Source organism: Zingiber officinale, chromosome 6A (genome assembly GCF_018446385.1).
Source record: "Zingiber officinale cultivar Zhangliang chromosome 6A, Zo_v1.1, whole genome shotgun sequence".
Lineage (NCBI taxonomy): Eukaryota > Viridiplantae > Streptophyta > Magnoliopsida > Zingiberales > Zingiberaceae > Zingiber > Zingiber officinale.
In genome coordinates, this window is record NC_055997.1 from 62,871,680 (window position 1) to 62,885,632 (window position 13,953).

General features: G+C 36.5%; 1 protein-coding gene across 9 annotated transcripts in view; it reads left to right on the plus strand.

Moving 5' to 3' along the window:
* The first annotated feature begins 5,212 nt into the window (after positions 1-5,212).
* Positions 5,213-13,953, plus strand: part of LOC121996435 (zinc finger CCCH domain-containing protein 65-like) — a 39,955-nt gene continuing 31,214 nt past the window's right edge. For 8 of the 9 annotated variants that reach the window (XM_042550407.1, XM_042550409.1, XM_042550411.1 and 5 more), the window contains exons 1-4: positions 5,213-5,651; positions 5,751-5,783; positions 8,119-8,166; positions 8,270-8,326. In XM_042550407.1, coding sequence (XP_042406341.1) covers positions 5,304-5,651; positions 5,751-5,783; positions 8,119-8,166; positions 8,270-8,326 — 486 coding nt within the window. In that variant the 5' untranslated portion in view covers positions 5,213-5,303. The remainder of the gene's footprint in view (positions 5,652-5,750; positions 5,784-8,118; positions 8,167-8,269; positions 8,327-13,953) is intronic. The other variant, XM_042550408.1, reaches the window with a different exon arrangement.

Sequence of the window (13,953 nt, forward strand, 5' to 3'; positions counted from 1 at the left end):
GTTACAAATTTGATTAAATATTTATTTAAGAGTTCGACTTCCAGGTTAAACATGGTGAGGTACTAGGCCTTCTTGGGTATGGGATTATCCACCACTTCCTAGACAAAGCCTTTCAATGAAATTCAATATTTAATCTCCTTATAGTAACACTAGATTTAACCATTAAAAACAATCGAATCACAAGATCGAAAAATAAAAGAAACACAAAGTTGAATCATAAATTTGAAACCTAGAATCATTAGCCTCTTGTGTTTGGTATTTCAAGATCTAAACAAAAGAATAAACTAGTTATGATTCGGAAACTAATAACTAGTTATATCTTTTATAGCTTATAGACCTCACGATCTTCTATCGTATTCCTCTTCTTATCTCGGACGTCGTGTGGGTGACAATCTACCGAGACGAGAATCCACCCAAGCCTCCTTCTTCTTCTTGCAAGTTTCGGCCACCAATAATCTCCTTGAGATGAAGAACTTCGGCTACCAACCAAGCTCCAAGGGATGCTAAGAAACAAAGCCTCCTTTCTCTACTTCTTCTCCAAGTAAAATCCGGCCACCAACCAAGCTCCAAGGGTTGATGCCGCCGGCCACCAAAGAAGAAGAAAAGGAGGAGAGGAAGGATGAGGGCCGGCCACCACCAAGGAAGAGAGGAGAGGAATAATACATGTGTTATCTAAAGTGAGGCACCTCTACCCTCTCTTTTATATTCCTTGGTCTTGGCAAATAAGGAAAGTTTTATAATTAAAATTTCCTTATTTTCCTTGCCAATGTCTAAGAAGGAAAATTTAATAAAAAACTTTCTTATAAACCTTTCAATGGTCGGCCATATCAAATCCTCCAAACAAGAAAAGTTTTAAACACAAAATTAAAACTTCCTAATTTGTTTTCGAAAATTTTTAAAATAAAAATTTCTCTTTTAAAAAATGCCTTTCATGGTTGGTTATAAAAAGAAATTTTTATAAATTAAAATCTCTCTATTAAAACATGTGGATGATTACAATAAGGAAAGTTTTCTCCAAAATTAAAATCTTCCTTTCAATCTACAAATAAGGAAATATATCAAACCTTTCTCTTAATCCTTTGTAGAAACTATAAAAGGTAAAATTTAATTTTGAAAACTCTCTTTTAAAATTATGTCTTCCACATTAGGAAAGATTTTAAAATAAAATCCTTTTTATTTTAATTGTGGCCGACCACCCTTGCTTGGGCTCCAAGCTAGGGTCGGCCACCACTTGATCCATCCAAGTCTTATCTTGGTCGACCCTTGCTTGGGTTCCAAGCTTGGCTTGGCCGGCCACCTATGGATGGGTAAGAAGGTAGATTTAGGTGGGTATAAAACTTTATAAATAAGAGGCTACGATAGGGACGGAGAAGAGGAATTGGTTTTGATCTCCCGATGAACTTGAGGTTCTCGTGTTCGCCCTGAACACTCAACTCGAGTTATTAATAATAACTCATACCACTAAAGAGTTATTATTGAACTACTGCACCAATCCCATATTACTATATGGACTCCTTTTTATCATGAGTGTGTTGATCTCCCTGTGTTTAAGTTATTGAATGTCCACTAATTAAATGAGTTACTGACAACTCACTTAATTAATATCTAGCTCCAAAAGTAGTACCACTCAACCTTATCGTCATGTCAGACTAAGTCCACCTGCAGGGTTTACATGACAATCCTTATGAGCTCCTCAAGGGGGCATCATCAACCTAGATTACTAGGACACAGTTTCATTCTATAATCAACAACACATCATATAAATAATATCATTTCCCAACTTATCAGACCTATTGATTTAACGAGCTAAATCGCATCTTTTGATAAATTAAAGAAATAAATATTAAGTATATGTATTTATTATTATATCATGATTAAGAGTACACACTTCCATAATAACAGAGGTATTGTTCTTTTGTATAGTCAGTATAAAAAGAAACTACCTCAAATAGTCCTGCTCAATACACTCAGAGTGTACTAGTGTAATTTATTAGTCAAGATAAACTAATACCTAATTACACTACAACCACTCCAATGGTTTGTCTCATTCCATCTTGGTTGTGAACAACTATTTATAATTTATAAGGAACTGATAACATGAGCTTCTGTGTGTCTCCTCACACCATGTTATCTACAATATAAATTAAATGGACAACTACACTTAGCATAAATGTAGACATTTGACCAATATGATTCTTATTTCTAAATAAATATTTATACAAAAAGCTAGGCTTTTAGTATACATTCCAATATAATGTTGCAATAGATTTTCAGTTAGAAGAGTTAAACTCTAGATTCAGTGATGAGATAGTAGAACTTCTTATGCTTAGCTCTACTTTGGATCCAAAAGATAATTTTAAGTGCTTCAACATTGATAAGATTTGTATGCTTACTGAGAAGTATTATCCTGAGGACTTCACTGAACAAGAAATGCATAATTTGATGTGTCAACTACAACATTATGAGCTCGATGTAGTTTGTCATGAAATTTTTAGAAAAATGTCCACTATCTCATAATTGTGTCGAGGGTTATTTGAAACAAAAAAATGGCAATACTATAATTTGATTGATAAGTTGATCCGTTTAGTTTTAACTTTGCATGTTTCTACGGCAACTACAGAGCGTGCATTTTCATCTATGAAGCATATTAAAACAATTCTTCGTAATAGAATGGGAGAGGATTTTCTGACAGATTCTATGATTATTTAAAGAGAGTTTGCTTCAAGTATTGATTCAGATTCTATAATTGATGAATATTATACTTTGAAGAATCATAAATCAAAACTTCAATGGAATGTGTATGGATCATCTTTGTATCTTTGGAGTTTGGTATTGAAGGTATGCATATTGCACACTAGAACACAAAACTTAGTTTGGTATTGAAGGTATGCATTTACTAGGTGAAATTGAAAGTTTGAGATAAAATTGTCTGCTTTTATATCATTCACTGTTGAACTTTAACCAAGGTTTTTGCATATTGAAATTTTGTAGGCTTTGGGTCGACCACTTTGCCGCTTTATATGTCATAACCTGTTCAGCTTTTAGTCTTCTTTACTTCGCAAGAATCTGTTGTGAGTGTTGTTTTCTCAGATTAAGTTATTGTAACCTAGTAATTGACTTACTTTTTGTTGTCATTTTTAGGAGTATAAAAGTATTTCAAAAAGGAAGTTAGATTATATTACTGGATCACCTCTAAAGCCTAGTCTTTTACCATCCTTGTCCATGGGATTCCAAAGTCAATAGGGGAACTTTGGGTGATACTATTATAAACTTCTTCCTACACTATCATGGATCAAACTACTTAGGACATCAAATAATTTGTCGAAGTCGAAAACTATAGAATTTTTCTTTAAGTGTATTTAGGACATCAAATATTTTTTCCAGATATTTTAAATGTTTAGTCGAGATGTTATACTTGGTTACATTTACATTGGCATGTGACATATCATGTTTGAAAGTTATTTGAACATATATTAATCTTTTGTTAGATTTTGATTTTCTATCGGTTTCAAATATGATTTTCTTTTCCAGAACTAAAGAAGATGTATTTGTAGAACTTGATTTTGGCCACTCAACTTAGACTGATATTTTGGATTAATAAGGTGAGGTTAGTTTTCCATTTCATGTTATTGAGCTTAATGCATCAAGGTATTCTCGATATCTTGGATTTGCCAATGAATTAACCTGCACTCTCGTGTTTTGCAGGATTCGACCTACAAAAACTATGAGGTCACCTTTGTTGATGTTGCTCACAATACTATTATCTGCAATGACCTAAGGATTAACTTTAGTGTTACTGTTAAATTTGTTTTTATAGTTACCTTTTGTCTAGAATTTGATATGATTTCAACTCAAGAATTTTAGTTACCTATTCAATGTGTTAGTCTAGTCTCATAAGTTATGTGATTCTACTCAACTTTAGACCTTTATAAATGTTTTGATAATTGGCATTCTGATATATTTTTAGTATTTATCATTTTCTTATTTGTTTGGTTGATAAATGATTTTTTGTATGAATTTAAGTTGAAATAAAAGATACATGTTATAACTATTCTATGTGTCTTGTAAAAGATATTTTCTAGAATATTTTTGTATAATAATATTATAGGTTTCTCTCAATATGCATTTTTAAAAATATTAAGAAAATTAGTGATAAAAATTTAATTTCATCATTATATTTAGCAATAGCTTTTAAATTTCTTAGCTAAATTAGTGACATAATTAAATTTCTATCATAAAATACATTGCTAATCAAAATTTTTACTATCGACAATTTTAATTTTATTTTTTGATTATTATTTGTTCATGCCTAATGAATATATGTTATTTTATTTTATTGTTAAAATGTTTTTAGCCCAACTAGATAATAAATCCTGGCTCCATCATTGGCTTCGTCACAATCGGTAGACTAATGGTTCGTCATCCGGTTGTGAAATTAACAGCCCGTTTTTATCAACGCACGAGATGTACCATGAACACTAGGGATGTAAACGAGCCGAATCGAGCCGAACAGTATTAGGTTCGAGCTCGGCTCGTTTAAGTTATATTCGGGCTCGAGCTCGGCTCGAGCTCGAATCGAACTTTTATTACAAGGCTCAAACTCGACTCGTTTTGGAATTATCAAGCTCGCGAATAGTTTGAGCTTGGCTCGTTATTAGCTCGATTATCATACTAAACTAGCCTAATTCGTTAAGCGAGCTCGGGTTCGTTTTAGAGCTCGTTCTTTTTATTCATTTTAAAGCTCGTTTTAAGGTTCGTTTTAGAACTTATTTTTTGGCTCGTTTTAGAACTTGTTTTTTTGTTCGATTTAAGACTCGTTTAAAGGCTCGTTTTTTTGCCTTGTGAGCCTACAAACGAACATGTTCGCGAGCTCACGAGTCGAATATCCTTAAGCTTGAGTTCGGCTCGATAAAACTGTCGAGCTCGAAATCGAGCTCGAGCTTGAGCTTGGCTCGATAAGATAAACGAATGAATTTTTTATCGAACCGAACTCTGAATAACTCGCGAACCATTTGATTCATTTACATAAACACCTAGTTCGGCCAAACACGCCTCAGCATTTGGAACGCCTCTAATGTCTCACACAAATGCCACGTAATGAATCAAGAGTCGGTCCCGTATATTTTGACAAATGAAAATCTTGTTTCTTGACGTGGTGCTCCAAAGAATACACAGGATCCCAAGCCACACGAATAAATCCAATGGAAAAAGGCGAAGACTTCTTTGACTCCTGCGGCCAGTGACTCATATTCCGATTGCTTTCGCTTTATTTCCGCCGCCCTGTCCATGCTGGCGACGGGCGAATGGGGTTCGTCGAGGCGAAACTTGTCCTGAACAACGATGAACTTCCTCCTTCTCCGTCGTTGCATTCCTTGGACGTCGTGCTTGCAGATGTAGCTAGGTTGGAGGTGGGGGAGAAGCCTGGAAACGGCGTCGATGCCCCGGGGATCGCAGTAGCTCAAGCAAATGCTGGTGTGGACCCCGATCCTGGGTCTCCCAAGAAAGGGGTGGAGGAGGCGGAGAAGGAGGTCCCGATGCAGTTCCCTCAGAGATCCGAGGCGCCCGATTGCGCATTTTATATGAAGACCGGGGCCTGTAAATTTGGTTCTGCCTGCAAGTTCAATCATCCTCCAAAACGGAGGAAACCCAAGGTTGTAATTGCTTTTTGGGTTTTCTTTTTCTGGATCGGATTGGGCATATGTCTTCTTTGCTTGGTAATGATCGGAGAATTTTATGATTTCGATTCGCAGGTTAGAGCAAAGAAAGGCGCGGAAAATGTTCAGGTGATTCTAATTTTTCGCCTTTACCCAAGTCCTAGGAGTTTCCTTGTTTATTTATTACTTATGGAATTTCTTTAGTGACACATCCGTGAAATGGCTTAGTACAACAACTGTTTGACTGCAAATTAAGATGCAGCTAAGTATGTGCTACCAACCACTTGAAATGAAGATGCTACAGTTTGTTGAATGTTGCATAATCACGATCAAAGTTGATAGGATTATGAATGAGTAGATGTCAAATGTTGTAGAGATCTCTAAGTTACTTCATAATGTTTAATTAGATAGCTTACTTAGCCCCACGATGATCTAAACATTCATTTAGAATAAACAGTTTGATTATGGCATGCCCATCGATGCTGCAGTTTTGGATTACCACGTACTGTGAGATCAGACGACCAAAACCAAGCTGAAAGGTCATTTTTGCATTCTAAAATGTGGACAAACTGGATACGAAAACCAGTGGTTGGATGAACATGGGCCAACACATCGATGATGATCAAATCTGAAAAGGAAAAAGATACTTAAACAAACAATTGACAATAGCATGTCATAATGCGGCAAACAGAAAGCGATACTTTAACTTGAAGGACATGGAAAAGAGTCAACAAGCCTGAGGGAAGTAAAGAGTCAACAATGCTATATAGATGTTGGCTGGAAGGGACATAATCTGTAGCTGTGGTGAAGTTTGCAAGCTTTAACATGAATAGATTAACCAAACATGATTGAGGAGATGCTATGTGCATAGAAGATGGTTGAACAAGGAAATGGAGAAGTTTGAGGTGTTAGGTGGGAAGGGAAGCCATTTGGGTTGCATTGTACTCATAGTTTTCACCAAACATATATCAAAGAAGACAATATGGCTCCACACCATGTTAACAATGATTTTGGAGATATTATTTACTAATGGTATTTGCAATATCAGTAATTTGTATCTGTTGCTTTGCTTTTTATGCATATTTATATCAAGTGCTATAGTCTTAAATAGATCCAAAGGAGAGATAGATCCACATAGCCAACTACTGAAGTCGGGATGAACATAACTTGATGATGATAATCACGATTCTTATGAGTATGATCATTTCATAGTGGAATATCCTATTTCTTTATTGCCATCGCTCCATTCTAATATACATTTGTTCTCACACTCTTAAATTTTTAATGACTACACGATTAATAGTAGAAATAACATTTGTGATTTTTAGCATACATATTCAAATTTTCTCTACGCAGTCAAATCAGTGTAGAAATGGATGGCTTGTGTAAGGTTGAAACATGGACAAACTTCATAGCTTCATAATCATATAGGTGGTCTGTAGGCATGGTGAGGCTGCCTACTAAAAATGACGTGATGACACTTTCCTGCTAAAAATGAGGTGATGGCATTCAAATCATCAAATGATGAAGTCCTCTAACAGTGTCAAGTGGTGTTGTATGACATTACTCAATGTTAATCTCATCATAGTTAAATCTAGTGAATAATAAATTTAGTGAATTTGTTAACTACTAAATACAGGCATGGAACTGAATTTGTTAAGCCTCTTTGAAGTATCTCTATCATAGTTAAGAATTGATTGAGATAATGAATCTAAGTTTAATTTTAATTAAAAAAAAATCAGTCGACACATTGCGACCTCTGACGCGGCTGCTAGGGTCGCGCGACCCCTCCAGTGTGGCCGAAGGGTCACGCGAGCCTTCTACGGCGACCGCAAAGGTTGCGTGACGTGGCTGCCCTGGTGCCAGGTAGTTTCGGTCGACGGGCGGAACGAAATATTTTGTCTCGACACGATATTTCAATCCTTGGTTTGTACAGATATCTCGTGTCAGTCTCCAATCATTTAATTGTAGTTTCTTGACTCTAAATGTGTAAAGTAGTGATAGTTTTTAGCCAATTCAGGGAATTAGAACCAACTTCTTACCACCATAGTATATTTTTAAACATTTTAGATGCATATTGTGTTCCCCCTAGATTTGAACAATTTAATGATATGAAATTTGGAAAGATTGACAAGAAGAAAAAGTTGGAGAAGTTGATGAAAAAGAAAAGAAGCTTGAGGATATCTGTTTCGTTTTTAGAAATATTCCAGGTATGTGACCTTGAGGATAGTTGAGAGGGTTGAAATATTATATTATTATAGTAAGAGATAACAATTACATGTTATTTATAAACGAATCAACTTAATGACCTATAGGTAAAACATCAAAAGTGGGACTAAACCCACAATTCATTTAAGAACTCCAATAACCGATTAAATAAAAAAAGGATGACTTCTCCTGTTTGCTTAAGTAGGAACTCTCTTGTGCACTTATTCTGACATGATTTTACTTTTTTGCTGGTTAGCTTCCAAAGAATGCTAAAGGAAAGCAAAAGGAATGCCTTTTTAAAAAGGTAGAGCAAACTGAAAAAAAGGCAAACCTTATTTTTTTTTCTATCAGATAAACCCTAGTAAAATATTTTTGTTTATATTTTCTTCTTGACCTTCTCTTGATAGGATGACAAGGTAGAGAAACAAACTTCTTCCAGAAGGTTGCAGCAGGAAGATTGCAAGGTTAATATCTCTTGTTACTATATTTTACTGCTGCATCTTTTTAAGGATTTATTTTGTAGATTAGCTCTCCAAATTCTAAACCCTTCAAAAGCTCTGTGAAAGCCTATCGATAGTCCTAACATTTATAGAGCTTCGATCACGATCACGTGGACAGTCCTTATTTTACATTATATTTCCTTTTGAAAATTCAATGACTTTGCAAAATGCATACAAGTGATTCCTCTAGCATCCGAAGGTACAGTGTCCAGTAACTGTGTTGGCCAAATATTTCTTTAAAACTTTTAAGGAAACCTTCTTGGAGACACTAGCAAGAATCGATAGGCAAGTTGGTGCTTTATCGTTAGAATTTGGCAACAAAGAGTTGATGTTGACTTTTAAAAAATTAGTTATTACAACAAAAGACTTATAACTAGAGTTGAAAGAGGGTTTTTGTCACCTATAGACTTGAAAGTGCCTCCATGAAAGGACATTCTGGAATTTGTGGCTGAAGTTTTAACACTACAAGTATGCAACTCATAATTGAAGTGGCTTTGCATGGTTGTTAAGTTTCATCTAAGTTATTCTAGTATTCAGATATCGTATTATATATTCTAAGTGTGGCCTAAACAATGCTTTAAAAGCATTCCTTCTCGTAGACACTGAATACACAAGTTCACTACCTTATCATTAAAACATGCCAATGAAGACTTAAGGCCCGCCATTTAAATACCATCTATTGCTATCATAAACTGGAATTCAAAGAGTATATCCCGTCATTCTTGGACTTGAAAGTGCCTCCATGAATAATACCTTTTTGTTAGTCATAATGATGGCTAGAGGCCCTTTATTTATAATAGATATGTATAGCAGTAACGATGGTGGCATTTATGCTGACCCATTGAAATTGAAATGAATCATAAGAATGTTGAGCAAAGATGTGCACTGTACATTTTTGTAATAATTCCACAAGCTGGTGTGCTATCTAGTGGTGGACATTATTTGGCTTATTAGTTTAGTGAAGAAAACTAAAACAAACTGAAATTCTTTGGTTAAAAAAATCCAAATCAAAATTGAACCTAAATCATTTTAATTTAGCTTGAACCAAACGGAATTTTTTGGTTTAGATTTGCTTGGCTTAGTTTGAAACCATTAATTAAAAATTAATGTAAAAACTAGTTTCTAAACAATAATTCTATTAAAATTAAATATTAAAAGATTATATTTTGAGGCTAGCGTTGATTTGGGTATCAATAAGGCCAAGAAATCATAATAATTAACATACTAATTTGGCTATAAATACACCTATACATATATACAAAATTTAATGGTTCTGTTCGGGTTTGATGGTTTTTATAGGTTCTACCTGAATCCTAACCAAAATCAATAAATTTACCTCGTATCCAAACTGAAACCAAATCGGAAAACTAATCTTTTCGATTTGGACCTAGTATCCCAACCTAAACCAAATTGATAAACTATACTTTTCAATTTGGACTTAGTATCCACACTGAAACCAAATCGATATACTAAACTTTTCGATTTGATCAGATTGCGACTGAAATTTTAACACTACAAGTAGGCAACTCACATTTGAAGTGGCTTTGCATGGTTGTTAAGTTCCATCTAAGTTACTCTAGTATTTAGATACCATACTATTTATTTTAATAATCTCCTCTCACAAATGGAGTTAGTTAAAGGAAAGAAATATTGAACAACAACAACAACCAAGTTTTATCCCACTAGGTGAGGTCGGCTATATGGATTCTTTTACGTTATTGAGCTCTATCTCCTAGCATATTATCATCTATACTTAAATAGATTTTATCTTATTTTATTATTGTTAACCAAGTTTTTTTTGGTCTTCCTTGTTTGATATGTGTATTTGTAATAGTTTCACATCACCTAACTAAAGCATTTATTGGTTGTCTAAGTACATGCTCGTACCATCTTAAACGTATCTCTTGGAGTTTTTTCTCAATAGATGCAACTCTGACTTTCTTTCTATTGCTCTCATATCTTATTTTATCCATCCTCGTATGTCTACACATCCTCTTTGACATTCTCATCTCTAACTCTCATTTTCTGCTCATGAGTTCCATATAACATAGCAGGTCTAACTGCGGTTTTATAGAACTTTCCTTTAAGTTTTAGAGGTACTTTACAGATACTGTTCAAAAGAAAACCACGTGTATTGGATACCACGGGTTAGGCTTTTTATAGGAAAGAAGTATGTACATAATTACAAAAATACCCCTACAAATATATTACTTATTCTAACACTCCCCCTCAAGCTGGAGAATATAGATTATATGCACCAAGCTTGTTACATATGTAGTCTTAGTGACTTAGTAAATATATCTGCTAGCTGATCATGTGAATTGACAAAACTAGTAGATAGTTATCCAGATATGACTTTCTCTCTGACAAAGTGACAGACAACTTCAATATGCTTTGTCCTCTCATAGAAGACTGGATTTGAGGCAATATGCATGACGGCCTGGTTGTCACATATGAGTGACATTTGTGTAACCTCTCTAAATCTTAGTTCCTGAAGCAACTGTTTTAGCCATACAAGTTATTGACTGGTTATAGCCATAGCTCGATATTATGCCTCTGCACTGGATCTTGCCACAACATTCTGCTTTTTTCTTTTCCAAGAAACAAGGTTACCTCCGACAAATATACAAAATCCAGAAGTAGATCTTCTATCAAAGGGAGATCCTGCCCAATCTGCATCAGAATACCCCACAACTTGAGTATGTCCTTTGTCTTCATATAGAAGACCCTTTCCTGGTGCACCCCTGATATATCGAATAATGCAAGTCACAGCATCCCAATGTTCTTTGCACGGAGAGTTGAGAAACTGACTTACTACACTTACTGCAAATGAGATATCCGGACGGGTGAAAGTAAGGTAGCTTAGTTTTCCTACTAATCGCCTGTACCGTTCAGGATCTGAAAGAGACTCCCCTGATTTGGCAGGAGTTTGACATTAGGATCCATGAGATTATCAACTGTCTTTGAGTTTAACATTCCTGTTTCTTCCAGAATATCCATTGCATACTTCCTTTGGGATATAATGATCCCATCTTTAGACTGTGCCACTTCTATCCCTAGGAAATATTTGAGTTTGTCGAGATCCTTTGTCTGAAAATGTTTGAAAAGATGTTGTTTTACTTGTGAAATCCCAAGATGATCATTACTTGTGATGACAATATCATCAACATAAACCACTACATAGATGCAACCAGTAGATGAGTGGCAATAAAAGATAGAATGATCAGCCTCGCTTCGAGTCATGTCAAACTGTTGAATTACGGTACTAAATCTACTGAACCATGCTCCAGGTGACTGCTTGAGACCATATAAAGATTTCCGCAAGCGATATACAAGACCAGAAGACTCCCCCTAAGCAACAAAACACGGAGGTTGCTCCATGTAAACTTCCTCGAGCAGATCACCATGTAAGAATGCATTTTTGATGTCCAATTGATGAAGGGGCTAATGGCGAATTGCAGCAATAGACAGAAAAAGACGTACAGAAGACATCTTGGCAACAGGAGAAAAAGTGTCTCCATAATCCAATCCAAATACCTGAGTATAGCCTTTAGCGACGAAACGGACCTTAAGTCGATTGACCGTGTCGTCTACACCAACTTTCACCGTAAACACCCATCAACAACCAACCACTGACTTCCCAGGAGGTAGAGGAACGAGGTTCCAAGTTCCACTGCTCTATAAGGCACTCATTTCCTCAAGCATAGCCTATTTCCATCCTGGATGGGCAAAGACATCACCTGCAGTCTTTGGAAGAGAAACAGACGACAAGGAAGACAGACAATAATAATAGGATGGAGAAAGACGATGATAGCTCAAAGAAACATAGTGAGGAGAAGGATTGCGAGTGGAACGCATACTCTTTCGAAGTGCAATAGGAACATCAGAGTCAGGAGATGGGACCAGAGGAAACGACGAAGGACTTGGCTCCAAAGATGTGCCCACAGCAGTGTCAGTGTTGGTCGGCGGCAAAGCAGAACGAGGACGACGCTGATAAACCTGCAAAGGAGGAGACGAGGCTGGAGATGATAGAGGCGCCTCCGAAGAACAAAAGATAGTTACTGGTGCAGGTGAAGAGGGAGAAACCTCGAACTATGAAGCGGAAGGCCCAAAAAAAGAAGCTGACTCAAAGAATGTGACATCAGCAGAGATGAAGTACCGACGAAGAGTAGGGGAATAACACTTGTACCGTTTCTGAGACTGTTGGTACCCAAGGAAGACACACTTATGAAACCGGGGAGAGAGTTTGTCAATGCCGGGATCAAGAGCATGAACAAAACATATAGAACCAAATACTCGAGGTGGTAAAAGATGAAGAGACTGATGCGTATAAAGTACCTGATGAGGTATTTTATCCTGGAGAGTGGATAAAGACATGCGATTAATGAGATAACACGCAGTAAGTACGACATCACCCCAAAATTGATGAGGGACATGAGAATAGAGAAGAAGAGTCCGAGTGGTCTCAAGGAGATGACGATTCTTGCGTTCTGCTACCTCATTCTGTTGAGGGGTATGAGGGCAAGACGTGCGATGCAACACACCATGAGATGTCAAGAAGGTACGAAACTGAGTAGATAAATACTCGCGTGCATTATCACTTTGCAAAGTTTGAAGGGAAGTACCAAATTGAGTTTTTATTTCAAGGAAAAAGGATTCAAAAATAGAAAACAATTCTGAACGATCCTTCATCAGATATAATCATGTACAACGGGAAAAATCGTCTATAAAAGTAACAAAATACCTTGACCCCATTGTAGAAGAAACACGACTCGGACCCCAAACATCAGAATGAACCAAAGCAAAAGGAGACATTGCCCGACTCTCAATGCGAGGAGAAAAAGAACTACGAACATGCTTACCTAATTGACACGACTCACAAGATAGACTTTAAGTGAAAAAGACTAGGATGTAACTGTTTCAACTTATTAAGACCTGGATGTCCCAACTGAGCATGAATAAGAAGTGGAGATGCCGCCGTCGAACCAACCAGAGAGGGTTGTTGAAGCCGATATAGGCCATGAGACTCACATCCGAAGCCAATCATCCTCCCCGTCCTCCGGTCTTGTAAGGAAACAGATGTGTTAGTAAAAGAAATGACACAATCAAGAGATCGAGTAAGTTGACTTATCGATAATAAATTAAAGGGGGCTCCGGGAACATAAAGAACATTATGAATGGAAAGAGATGAAGAAGGATGAACAATGCCAATACCCTGGGATTGAGTTTGGGAATCATTGGCCATGGTGATCATTGGTAAATTACCAGAAGTAGTGATAGAGGAAAATAGGGATTTATTACTAGTGATATGATCGGTGGCTCCAGAATCAAGAACCCAAGGAACCGAAGAATGAGATATGCCAGCAAAGGAAGTACCAGCGTGTGCAATGGGAGCAGTGGAACCAGAAGCCTGACGATCTTCAAACCATTTCAAAAAGTCAGTATAGGAAGGTGTAGGAGTCGAATCAGGTATTAACTGTGAAGTGGAAGCTGAAGAAGCAACAGAACTCTGAACAATCTGAGCAGCACGAAGAGGACGACCATGTAGACTCCAACACTTATCAATCGTGTGTCCCGGTCGGTGGCAATGA